This window comes from Esox lucius, chromosome 1 (assembly GCF_011004845.1).
Source record: "Esox lucius isolate fEsoLuc1 chromosome 1, fEsoLuc1.pri, whole genome shotgun sequence".
Classification (NCBI taxonomy): Eukaryota; Metazoa; Chordata; class Actinopteri; order Esociformes; family Esocidae; genus Esox; species Esox lucius.
This window is the reverse complement of record NC_047569.1, coordinates 33,656,757-33,669,213: the sequence shown is the minus strand read 5'-3', so window position 1 is coordinate 33,669,213 and position 12,457 is coordinate 33,656,757. Positions and strand designations below refer to the sequence as shown.

At 44.0% G+C, this 12,457-nt stretch overlaps 2 protein-coding genes across 5 annotated transcripts in view; one reads left to right on the top strand and one right to left on the bottom strand.

Moving 5' to 3' along the window:
• Positions 1-231: 231 nt before the first annotated feature.
• On the bottom strand, positions 232-6,350 carry LOC105012457 (WD repeat-containing protein 87). The gene is made up of 8 exons (XM_020045477.2): positions 6,318-6,350; positions 5,493-5,789; positions 5,069-5,326; positions 3,420-4,908; positions 2,417-3,221; positions 2,155-2,258; positions 1,985-2,038; positions 232-1,101 (listed from the first exon to the last, which is right to left on the bottom strand). The coding sequence occupies exons 1-8, from the start codon at positions 6,330-6,332 to the stop codon at positions 317-319; spliced, it is 3,807 nt and encodes a 1,268-aa protein (XP_019901036.2). The 5' UTR covers positions 6,333-6,350; the 3' UTR covers positions 232-316.
• Positions 6,351-7,920: 1,570 nt separating this feature from the next.
• Positions 7,921-12,457, top strand: part of sipa1l3 (signal-induced proliferation-associated 1 like 3) — a 63,826-nt gene continuing 59,289 nt past the window's right edge. For 3 of the 4 annotated variants that reach the window (XM_034292588.1, XM_034292583.1, XM_034292584.1), the window contains exon 1: positions 7,922-8,104. The gene's annotated coding sequence lies outside the window, so the exon portion shown is untranslated. Of the gene's footprint in view, positions 8,105-12,457 lie in introns of all 4 variants that reach the window. The other variant, XM_034292592.1, reaches the window with a different exon arrangement.

The following is a 12,457-nucleotide window of genomic DNA, read 5'->3' as shown; positions in this document are numbered from 1 at the left end:
TAGCTATATGGGTAGTTATATAATTGTCATTTTAAGTAGCATAGGTATTTTGGATCATGCATTGTGGATCAGCGAATTTAACTTGCTTTTTGTGTACAACTGTGTAGCCTGGGTGTGTAAAATGCATCATTGTGTGTTAGAATGCATTCGTGTATCCAATCATCTCACAGCATACTCTCTTAAAAATTAAACAGCTACATTTTATTGTATCTTAAAACCCACAAGCTTAATGCCTTTCAATTCTACAACATTTAGGAAATTTATCAAGCAGACATACCGAGAGTATGTATATTAGCCCCACACTGCCCCCTGGTGATTAGGAGGGTGTAATCGGTGGCAGAGACAGTTCCTTCACATTTTGTCTCTGGGGCACCATGGGCTCCCTCACCCAGTCCTCTTCCAGCCTCCCGTAACAACAGGCTCCTGACGGATCCAGGGTGTGGCAGTTGAGCTGCCAGGGCAAAGGCAGCACATGGTGGAATAGGCAGGGGCGCCTCTCCAACGACAGCTCCCTGAACTGGATCTTCCCCACCACCCTCTGGCCCGGGGACAGGTTTCTGGTCGGCCTGGCCTGAAGAGGGGGCAGGGTGCGGGGGAAGCACTGGACAGCCAGTGGGCCAAGAGGAGCCTGCCTAATAGTCCCTGGGGAGCGGAAGCCGTGTATGGTTACAAGCTTGTTAAGGCTCTCCTTCCAGTCGAAGTCCCCCATACCCTTGACAGGCTCCAGCCTGAAGCATTGGGGACCAGCTGGAAGCTGCACCAGACTGGCCTGCCTGCCCACCTCTACAGAGCTGACCCCAGAGACCATGGGGGCTTTGATGGTGGGTAGTTGGCTGCAAGACTGCTTGCAAGCCTTGGATTTCTTGTAGAGATCCATGAGGGTGGGGTCATAGACCTGCACTTGTGTGTCCTCAGAGAGCTCCTTGAAGCTGTCCTGTGTGACTATGGACAGAGAAAGTCTCTGGAATGGGTTTGGTAAGCGGCGGTGAAGCTTGAAATTGTTGTGTGGGTGGACAGGGCCCAGCTCCTCTTTCGAGATAGGGGATTCTTTGGGATGCCTGAGGGACCTCATAAGAGGGATGTCAGGAGCCGACATCTGATCTGTTTACAGAGACACATTACATTTTAACAACACTGTTACACAGGTCTTAGTCTAACATTTACAATTTCTTCACTCTTTGAAAGCTTGTATGTATGATGTTTACTTAGAATATCTGTCTGGTGATTCTACTTTTGGTAATAATTATTTGAATGGTATTTTTTATGTGTTTTCTACTTCCTTTGGCAATGTAAAAAAATAAGTCTCCCATGCCACCCCCTTTAAACTGAACTAAATTGAGACAGATAGATAAGAAAGAAGAGTCAAATGGGAGAAAGAAATAGGGGGATTCTGTAATGAGGATTAAACTGAAAGTAGTAATTATATAAACATTGCATGTAAGAAAAAAGTGATTTGATGAATCAACCACCATCTCCAAAGACATCGAGGGTTTCTCTCCAAGAAAAACTGATGATTACTAATTAGAGCAGAAAATCAACATTTGCCTCCCTCTGGAAATCTGAAGTTTTTCATCTCTTTGCCTGCATCTTTAGTTTACACCAGTAGTTCTGCCCTGGAGAGCCGTGACTGACTGGGTACTGAGGGATGTAAGTGGTAGCCAAGTGCTCTGAATACAAGATCTTAAGGACCAATGATAGCTTGGGAATTACTTTGACACAAACTTGAATTTCCCAAATAATATCAACTGTATGCAGTGATGACATCAATGCCATCACTTGATGTATTCACTTATTTGCACACTAAGGAACTGCAGAAAATGAAAACTATATTGTTAGTAATATGGTGATAAGTCATCACTCCATGTGATATATGGGTAACGTGATTAACAATGCCACCACGAAGTGCACAGGAAATTGCATGCTACTTTTAACATGACAGTTGTAAGAAATCATCACATGGGCTTTGCTGATCTACAAGTTATACCTTGCTTAGGTATTGAAATGTCTTTGACACTGCCTGTGAACTCCAAGTAGGGCCCTGAGAAGAGAGAGAAAACAGTTTTTTATTTCAAATTATGTCAAATTGCATGTCAAATTAAACCCAAATGTTGCACTTAAAAATGACTACTATGAGGGTGACAAAGCAAGCTGTACCAGAGCCCCTCCTTGGCCTTGGCCTTCTTTGTACTGTGGATGCATCTTTTGAGCTATTCAACTCCAGATCCTCAGACAAATTTTCATCCAGCTGGTTAAGGAGCCTGTTGTTGGGGGGAATGGGGTCAGGACAATGGGGTTGGGAGGCAGGGAAGGAGAGAAGAAAAAAAACGAAGGCATTTTAATAAGAGTGGTTCATTTCAGACTGATTTGTCATAGGCACGTCATCACTCTCAGTTCCACTGATTTAAACACAACTCACTTCTTGGGAGGGTCTTCACTGGCCTGAATTCTACTCAGCAGGGTGGTCTTGTTCTCTATGCCGTAGACATGACTCAGGAGGTACTTGACCGTCTTCCGAAGTTCCATCGCTGGGTCTAGGATGACTTCCACCAGCAAGTGCAGGTCTTTGTCCTGGAGGAGACCAAGCTGATTGAGGATCTTCATGCCTCCCAAGCGTTTCCCACAGGGGTTCCCTTTTTGGATATGTTTCAGGAGACAGACATTAACATTTCTCATGACTGCTGGAGGAATGTCGTAGGTCTGGAACAGGACCAACAGGGCTTCGGTGCAGTTCAGATAGACGTCACTGTCTGTACTCTCCATGGACAACATTAAGGCTTTTACAACCTCAGCCAAATCCACATCAGGTCTGTAGACCAGCCATAGACTCTCGGCGATACTCTTAAGAACCTCATTGCCTTTGCCAGAAATATTTTCCTCTTCTTCGGGTGGGGTGTCAAACAGCTTAGGCATGGCAATGGGTTTGTTGAGTCGCGCTTCTTTGGCCTTATCGAGAATTAAGGACACTTGTGAGAGCTCCTCCTCTGACTGGCAAAACGTTCTGAGAAGGGCTTTGGCCACGTTTGGCAATATGGCTTCTGGTGGCTCCTGCCCAGGCTTCCAGTTACGGAGTATGGAGTTGGGGAGGAAGCCATCCGGAGCCACAGGCCAGTTCACAAGTGCGTTCAGACGGGGAGGCTCGACTGATGTTTGACACTTGACAGTTTGACAGTATCTCGCCCCTTCCATTGGCTCCTCCTCTAGATTCACTTCTGCGTCCACCACTTTATCCAATGGGAGACCACAAGAACGGGGACCTATTAGAGAGTTTTAATACTATACTATTATTTAGATTAACAAGTAATTTAGCATACCCACTTACTCGGTACATAAGTTTATGATTTAATAAAACATGTATTCACACCCTTATATTTAGGTCACATTTTTTCATTTTCCATAAAGAGGAAGATTGAGCCACTTACCTAGCTGATCTCGCTTTACGCTGTGTGGAGCTGGTGCCGTATTCAGCAGAGACTTCTTCCTCGGCTCCTTGTCAAGCATTACCAATACGTTATCACTGTCTAGCGTCAAGTCTTCAACTGCCACCGGAGCCTCCGTCAGCCCTGGCGTGGCCAGCCCAGGCTTCAGGAACTGCTGGGGAATGTTGGAAATATCATAGCAACTCTGGGAGTGTGGTCGAAATGGGAGGGGATCCTGCAGGATGTCATCTGGAGGAGCCAGGTCCAGTATCCGCTGAAGCAGCCTGGCCGGCAGGAAGCGAAGGCCGGAGATAATGTAAATTTGGCTTCCAAAGCAGACCATCAGGTCCCCGCGGGCGTTAGCGAAGCAAACCTGGCTGACCGCCCTGCCTAGGCGTATTTCAGCCAGCTGCACGCCTCGGGTCTCCCACAACTCCACCGTGCCTCCCGGGCCAGACACCACCACCAACCCTAGAGTGGCATTGCAATCTATGCAAGAGATTGAGGTCGGGGGGTTTCTATTCGTTCTAAAACAAGCCCCGTCAGGCAGGGAGAAGAATAAAAGACTATAGTCGGGGGACACCGCAAACACCAGGCCAGAGAGGAGTCGGAAAAGAACCAGGCCCGAGGAGCAACACACCCTGGCCAGAGGTACAACCTCTACATGAGCTTCCCCCACCTCCACTTCCCATACACTGAGCTGCTTGTCTGAGCCATAACAGCAGAGCTGGGTCCTGGGCCCGGACAGGCTGCTCATCCCTAAAACAGCCCCATCGTGGGCCTTCCTGGCCGGGCAGTGCAGCCGGTTGGGCGAGAGCAGCTGGAGCTTCCCGTTGCTGAGGCCACTGAATACAAGGCAGAGTTGTGGGCTGGCCCCACCCACCATCACAGCCTCCAGGCACAGTACACTGTCATCCACGTTCTGGTCCTTTGCGGTCTGGATTATCTGCTTGGCTGGGCAAGGGCACAAAGCTGTGTCCAGCACCAGGACCTCTGGACGACCACTGGCCACAAACAACTCCTTTCGGCCGGGGTTAAAGGCAAACCCAATGGCCTGGTCCAAGATGAGGAAGGGCCAAGAGAAGGCCAGCAGCTCTCCGCTTGCGGGACAGATTAGTCTAGCAATACCGTCTTGCGACACAGCCAGGATCTGCGCCCGGCCTGGACCGCTCTCCACCCGCCTCAGGAGCTGCATCCCGCAGCCCGGGTTATTAAACGGCACGCACAGGTCCTGGAGACCCCAGACGGAGAAGGATGAAGGGGAGTGACACAGGACGCGGCGCTCACCCAGGGACAACAGGCTGCGTACCCCCCCCAAATCGTCCAGGAAGAGCTTGAGGAGCAGGTCGCCGCTGGAGCTCCACTCCTTTACCCAGCCGTCCGGGGAGGATGAGAGCAGTGTGCGGGTGCTGCGCCTCGTCAGGACGGCGGACACGGAGCCGGTGTGCGCCCTGAACTCCCGGAGCAGGCTCCTGGTATCACTGCTCCACACCTGGCGGGAAGGGAGAGGAGGAGGGTAGCGGTGCACGTTAAGGAAGTCCGCATGTTTTAGCCGGGTCGGCCGTTGGTGTTACGGGTATTAAAAACGTCCGTGATTTTTACTCTTTACGAGTGTCCTTTCCGTGTGTGATGAGGACCGGTCTATTATATACCTGAACGAATCCTGTCATGTCCCCCGTGAAGATATACCTCTGCCCCCAATCAGGTGACACACAGCGCAGGGTACCCTGACCGTGGCCACTGAAAGACCTGTGCTCTTTTTTCCCCACAAGGTCAAAGGTCCTGATGCTGCGGTTGCAGAGCGCATAGAGGGTGGCAGTCTGCATCTCCGTCACCAGGCCACTAACAGTGGAGTCCCTGTCCAAGGAGCTGCAGCGCCAGTCCAGGATCCTGACCACGCCCAGGTGGGTCTGCACAGAGGTCAGAGGTCAGAGGAAACAACATGATCGCTACCTCTCAGTCATGAGAGAGAGAAAGGACAGGCCAGAGAAGTAAAACAAAAAAACACAAAAGAAAAGTATTTAATATATCTAAAAAAACAAAATACATCAGGAATGTCTGAAAGTTTCCTGGTACCTGCGGAGTGGTCCAGAAGCCCCAGAAGGTGATGAGACCCATGCTGCCAGTCAGCAGCTCGCCTGTCTCCTTGCAGTAGCACGTGCAGACCACAGAGCCCAAGCAGTCGGCTCGGTACAGGAACTCCATGCCCTGCTTCTGGTCTGAGAACACCCGCAGGGAGAGGTCATTGCAGGCCGCGACAAAGACTTGTTGGCTGGGTACAGAGACCAGGTGCTCTACCCAGTAGCCGCTGTCCAGGGCCAGGCTCTGGCCGCGTCTTAGATCCCCTCGCTGGCTCTCACTCCATACCTCCATCTGAGAGAGGGTGGAATTAGTTCATAGTTTTGCTGCTTGGCAAATACGCAGAGACAATGTTTTGTGTTATTAAAAACCCGGTTTTCCTGGACATGTCTTATACATTGTTTGACTCCGTTTCTAATGTGTTGATTTAGCCTGTTCTGTAGGATGTATTTCTATGCTACCTCTGCTGCTGTTTTTTCCCCTTCTTTTTTTATTGTGATTTTGGTGGTGGGGTGTTGGGGCCTTAACCACATAGAAATTATCAGCAAACAGAAATCATCAGCAAACAACTCACACTTGTTTTTTTACTTCCCTCTTATTTTTTTATTTTTCCTGCTCTCTTATGAAAATCAATCACCAAATTCAAACGTCTCCATTTTCCCTGTTCTTTTTTTCTTCCTTTTCTCAGGGTCTGATAACGTGGCTTAACAGGAATTACACAGTGGTGTTGTTATGGCATTGCTTGCTACTGGTATGCCTACACCGTGTTCTCTGTTCTATTTACATCTGTAATTAAATTCCGACTTCCTGCTCCATTCTCACCCGATGCGAAGTCATGGTGTGTCCCCACTGGAAGCCCACCACCATCGTACCACACATCCCAGAGTGGGTGGTGAGGCACTGGAGGTAGTTCTGACCACAGGAGTACCGGAACTGCATGACTGGAGCAGCATCCAGGTAAAAAGGTGTTTTCTCCTCCCCATCATCTTCATCACAACGCTCTGTCACCACCTAAATTAGTCATGAACAAGTGCTGATTTTAAGAGTGAACAAATTTAACGATTTGTCATTTCAAAATATGTAATTTACAAGATCTCTGTTGCTGTGAACATTTTATTTGGCACAGTGATAATGTACCATATATAATTAGTCCTTTTTTTAAATATATTTTTATGTAATCTCTAAGGGACTTCTTCAGAAGCATTCACATTAAATAATATAAAAGTAATTATATCTTACATAATAAGAAACATGTAGATGTCCTCACTTACTAGCAGGGAGATTCCATTCAAGCACACAAATCTGTACTAAAATAATTTTGTCCTAGATTATATTTAGTAGTAGTATGTTTATAGGTTCTGCTTTTATATAGTATATTTGGAAAGTATTTAAACACTTTCATTTTTGTGGCCTAATTTAAAAAAAATCTTAAAACACAGAAATATCACATTTACATAAGTATACGTAAAATTATTCCACCTTAGGTAAATAATAAGACAACATTTAATTTTGTCATAAAAAATATATCAAGCCTAATTATTATTATATGGTTCCAAGCAGAGTAAAACATGAATACACACGGATAAGTTTATTTTTAGTTATATTAAATGTTTAAAGTATTCAGTGTTGTTATCCACAATTTTATTTCATTAGTAGATCCTTCGTGGTGAATAGATTGTTTGGCATGACTCCAACTGGTTCATCAAGAAGGATTAGAAAATTAAGTTGGAGATGCGCCTAGTCCAAAACATTACAATAGTGAAAGCTTAAACGGAATAAAACGGACAATGGATGCATCTGGCATTTTGTATTCTTAAGCTTTACAAGTTACCTTTATAGTTTGTTTTAGCTGTGGAAGGAAATATCTCCATTTTGGAAGTATCCTGCTCATTGAAGTTAAGACATTATTCTCAGTCCCCATGTAGTTTAATATTGACATTCAGATCTATACATTGCTTTGGGCATGGAGTTCTATGATCACAGTCAAATGGAGACATCATAGTAATTGCGTCATAATGGAAGACGTAAAGGATTTATGCTTCAGTAAATAAAATATATAAAAAAGGATGAAACGTTTGGACTCCGTGTAACAATACCTTGATTACGATAGACTACCACAAGGCTGTGCTCTTTACTAATACGTGGGCTCCATCTCAGTGGCCCCAACCCAAAATAGACACGTGGCGCAAGATACAGGCTCAACATTTATACGCAATATATTAAAAAACGTATTTCTCAGTAGCGCTATTATTATTTAGAATATATTATTTTCACAGGATGCATTGCATTTTTGCAATGACTTACTGACACGTCTATGTTCAATACGCCTGTTAAAAGTATGTTTGTAGAATACTGCCCTCTACATGTTACTATCAGCAATGCCCGCACATGCACACGGCATGCACGCACAGGCGCAGTGCCGCGTGAGATCGTTAGCGAACCGAGGGCACCGTGGTTTCGCTTGGCTTGTGTGATCTAGTGCATTCCTGGCAACATCGCGAACGGGGATAGAAACAAGCTGTCGACTATCGGCCAGTGAATGTTTCTCATAGGATTCTGGATTTATGTAAAGGGATATAAGTTCGTCGAAAGAACGTGAACCTCGATAGGTAAGAAACGCTCTCCAAGTAGTTAGCTAATAGTTAGAGCTCCTAAACAACATTGAAAAGTAGCCAGTCAACTAACGTTGGATAGCAAGGTAACGTTAGCTAGCAAGTAAGCGTTTATTGCTCTCTGTAGTGAGAGCTAACTTTACAAGTCTGCTATACAGTCAACAGCATGCATACTATTGCGTCTTTTAAAATAAGCTTTGCATGAATCTAATCATGCAGTAAACATTCGTCTCATGGTACGCTTTTTTACAGTTATTAAACCGCAGGGTAAGTATTAGTCGCCGCAATAATGTTTTATTAACTAAAATATGCCCAATTCTTCCTGGTCCATCGTGTCTCAATACGCATGCGTGAATATTTTACTTACTTGAGGTTTGTAGTTTTCTTTAACCTTCGTTAATGGTACTTGTAAAGACTGTGACAATAGTAAAACTACAAGATCCAGACAATTGCACCATTGTTTCGTTAAGTGAAACACAGCAGCAGTTGGGAATGAAACCAAGCCAGCTAGCATGAACGAGCTTTGCATTTTGAAAAGTGCTGCAGTAATAGGAAGTTGTGGATGTTGTTAGTTTCCCCCCCCGATTTTATACGCTGTTAGTGTAAACAAACTGTACTATTTATGTTGGGTCGTTAGCTACAAGGTTTTGTAATGGGTAGCCTACAACGTTTTGTGCTTGATGGTTCGTGTCATGGGTGAAACCCTACAAGCTATATCATTTTACCAGCGAAAGCCCTGAGCTCAGTGGTCTTACAGATGTATCCATTAGCTAGTACTTGACGGCCCTACACATTTCATTAAACCATAGTAACACGAACCTCAAAGTTAGAAGTCAACAAAAGAGGAATAGAACTTATCCTTTATTACACGACAATCCAAGTTTTCCCTCAATGGACAGGAAGCTAAATAAGCAGGTCATGCAGACCATATCAAAATACAATTGTCATTTCTTTGATGCCTACCCGTTTGTCCTCCAGTGTCAATAGTGATCCGTGTTAAGTGTGAAGTGTTTTGGCCTTGTGACTCAACTGCTGTACAGCTGTATTTCACCCTAAACTCTAGAACATTTCATGTAATTTGATGTTAAATATAATTGTGATTCAAAGTTCTGTCTTATTCATAGTTCTGTGGTTTCTGGCGTGCGTGTGGTGTAGTAGGATGGGGTGGGAGTGGGGGGGGGGGGGTGAAGTGTTGGCTTGTCACTGCATATTACTCAGTGCCTGCGCACTGGATGCCGCAGGAAATAACACGCCAAATATTCGAATATACCAATGCGTCAAATATCAGAATGGACCTTTATGCATGGGCAGCATAGATGTGACAGGGCATAACAATCTTTTGTCTTTGTTTTCTCTCTGTAACTAAAGGAATTACGATCATAAAGCCGTTGGGAGAGAAAAGGTCAAATCCAGTTACTTGCCTGCTTCAACAGGACAGAAGGCTTTTTAGGTCTGCTCGCTGACATTGCATTAGGCTAATCTTATCTGCAGTTTACGTCCTCTGGAATATACATAGTGGCCTGTTTGCTTTAAAAAAAAAATAAAAAAAGACATTAGAAATGTCATATTTGCATAGTTGCCACACAGTTGCCATTAATGAGACACGACTAAATGCCCCTTATTGTTGCAAGATAGACATTACAAGTATATTGTTTTATATGATTTTAATCAGTGCATTTCCCATCATTGTCTGATCTTAAACCAGATAATGTGACAAAATGTTGTGGAACCAAAAGTAAAACTAAGAGCAGTTGTTTTTGGTCTTGTGACTGTAAGACAGGTTAAGGGCATGTGATTAATGCCTCAAGGCCCTCCGGGCGTGAACTCGGTTAGTGTTGATTGAATTTGTTATGGAACCCAGTTGCCTGCTGGCGGTCTACCCTGTTTTTGTCTCGGCAACATCCGAGGTGTGCGGATTGCTGTTCATTTTAAGAAAGGGGACACGCGCCCCTCCCACTGTTGCTCATTACTGTTGTGGGTCGTAGCCCGGGGAACTGCGGTTCTGCTGAATCAAGCTCCCTCGCTTCGTGAAATTCTCATCTCCTCATCAGCGGCCTCACCGGTTTGTGACCTGCTGGAGGGTTGATACAGGTGAAACTGCTAGTGACTGAAAATGTATGAGTCATAATCCCCATAAAACGTTGTGGCAAAACTTAGTGTTTCTTTGCTTTATTATGCCGTTCGTTTATACTGTGGGGGGATTTTTAGATCCACTTAGGTTGTGTGTTTCGTGAAGGCTTGCACCACTTCAGTGTTTTGATAACTGTAAATGTCTATAGGGTACCGTAACTTTTATTAAAATGTTCTCCTACATTTAGCCAATCTTTTTTTCATGTAGAGTGAGTTCATGCAAATGTGTTAACAAATGTCACCGTGACCAGATTCAATCAAAATACAGTGTCGGAGTAAGCCTACGTAAACATAGACCTTAGTTGAAGTGAATCTGAAATCCATAATGGGATGCATTTCATTGTTGTAATGCGAAAAATGACACTTCACAGTTTTGCCGCAGGGTTTTGTGAGGACTGGGACTCATTCACTGTTCCTCTCACTGCGGGCCGTCAAGTACGCACTGCAGTCACGTGCCAAAGGCTTTTATTCCTGGCAATTTGGAATTAAGCCGTATGTACCTTTGTACATGTTCTCCAAAGTTTATTTACATTCATTAAGTTTGATATAGGCTATGCTATGTTCTGCGTTTATTGCCACTTCAAACTAGCTCAGTGACTTCACGTTGTTACGCATATTAAAACATCAAAGCATTCTTGTTTTTTGTTTTCTTTGTTTATTAAAATGAATTTATTCTGTTTATTCATTTTAATTCTCTGTGGTCATTTGGGACCCCCGAATACTAGTGCTTCCTGTTGTAGTTCCATAGGAAACAGTTAAGGTAAATTATCCTGAGGAACGAGCCTTTGTCTTTTGCTGCCTCTTTGAGTAGGCCTACATTATAAACTCATTACAAAGACTTTACAGTACAAAGGGAGTTGCATCTGTGGCACCTTTGTGATTTACACCCTTCCCAATGATGACTCATTGTTTTGTGGTTTCTAAGGATGGTCACACGTCTTCAGTGAACTACATAAACCCTGTAGATAAGGTATTTGTCCTGCATCCTTTATTTGGTTCCTTTTCCATTAGGCATTTTTCAGTTTTCAGCCATTCCAACAATCCAGTTTCAGTCTGCCGCTACCACTGTTTGTAATTTTAAAGAGTCTATTATCATTTTTACCAGCTGTCTTTTTAATCTAGAGCCACTTTTTTGTCTATCTGGATAAGATCAAATGCATAGGAATACAATGAATAGACCAGATGAATAATTGACCTGAATGGGGAACCCTTCACTATTCATTCTATTATTGTGCATTTAATCCTATCACAGCTGAAATCCAGATAAATACAGTTTCCTTGTTCCTGGTTAAGTAAAGGTCAATTTGAGTCAACAATATGCTCCACATAAGATGTGACAGATGGAAGTCATACTCTTACAGCTGGGATTGGCCAGGAACCTGACTGTACAGTATCATCAAGAGACCGATAATCTAATCTAATTATCCAGAGGCCGATAATGTAATTATCAAGAGACCGATACTATATGTATCACAGTTCTCACAAGGCATTGCGATTCAGTACTGTGATTCATTGTTACAAACATATTGCTCAACATAATGGAGGGGCGAGAGAGTGTTGATCAGTTAGATATGGGAATAAAAGGGGCAGAAACAAATTCCCTAATTAAGCTCCCTCTTTAAAAATATGGAGAAGGCCATCAAAAGTAAATCCCGTAGTATTGTGTAAGTATTCTAGGATTGTGTTATTGTCAAAAGAATATGATCATAAAATTTAACTATATACCCCCCCCCCTCTCTCACGCACGCTCGCACGCACACACACACACACAGCATTACTTTACTCATCAGAGTAGTGCCAGAGGGAAGGAAGCTGCTTCAGGCACTGCATCTGGCCTGTATCATGCTGGAGAGATCATCAGTTTGTGTGTTGTTATCCTTCACATTAACTGTGTGTGTGTGTGTGTGTGTGTGTGTATACAGTGGATATAAAGTTTACACACCCCTGTTAAAATGCCAGGTTTTTGTGTTGTAAAAGAATCAGACAAAGATAAATCATGTCAGTACTTTTTCCACTTTTAATGTGACCTATAATGTGAACAATTCAACTGAAAAACAAACTGAAATCTTCGAGGTGGAAAAATGAAAAATAAAAACCTTACACGAACCTGGTGGATGTGGCTGTGTTCAGAATTTACCAATCACATTCAAACTCATGTTAAATAGAAGTCATTACACACCTGCCATCATTTAAAGTGACTCTGATTAATCACTAATAAAG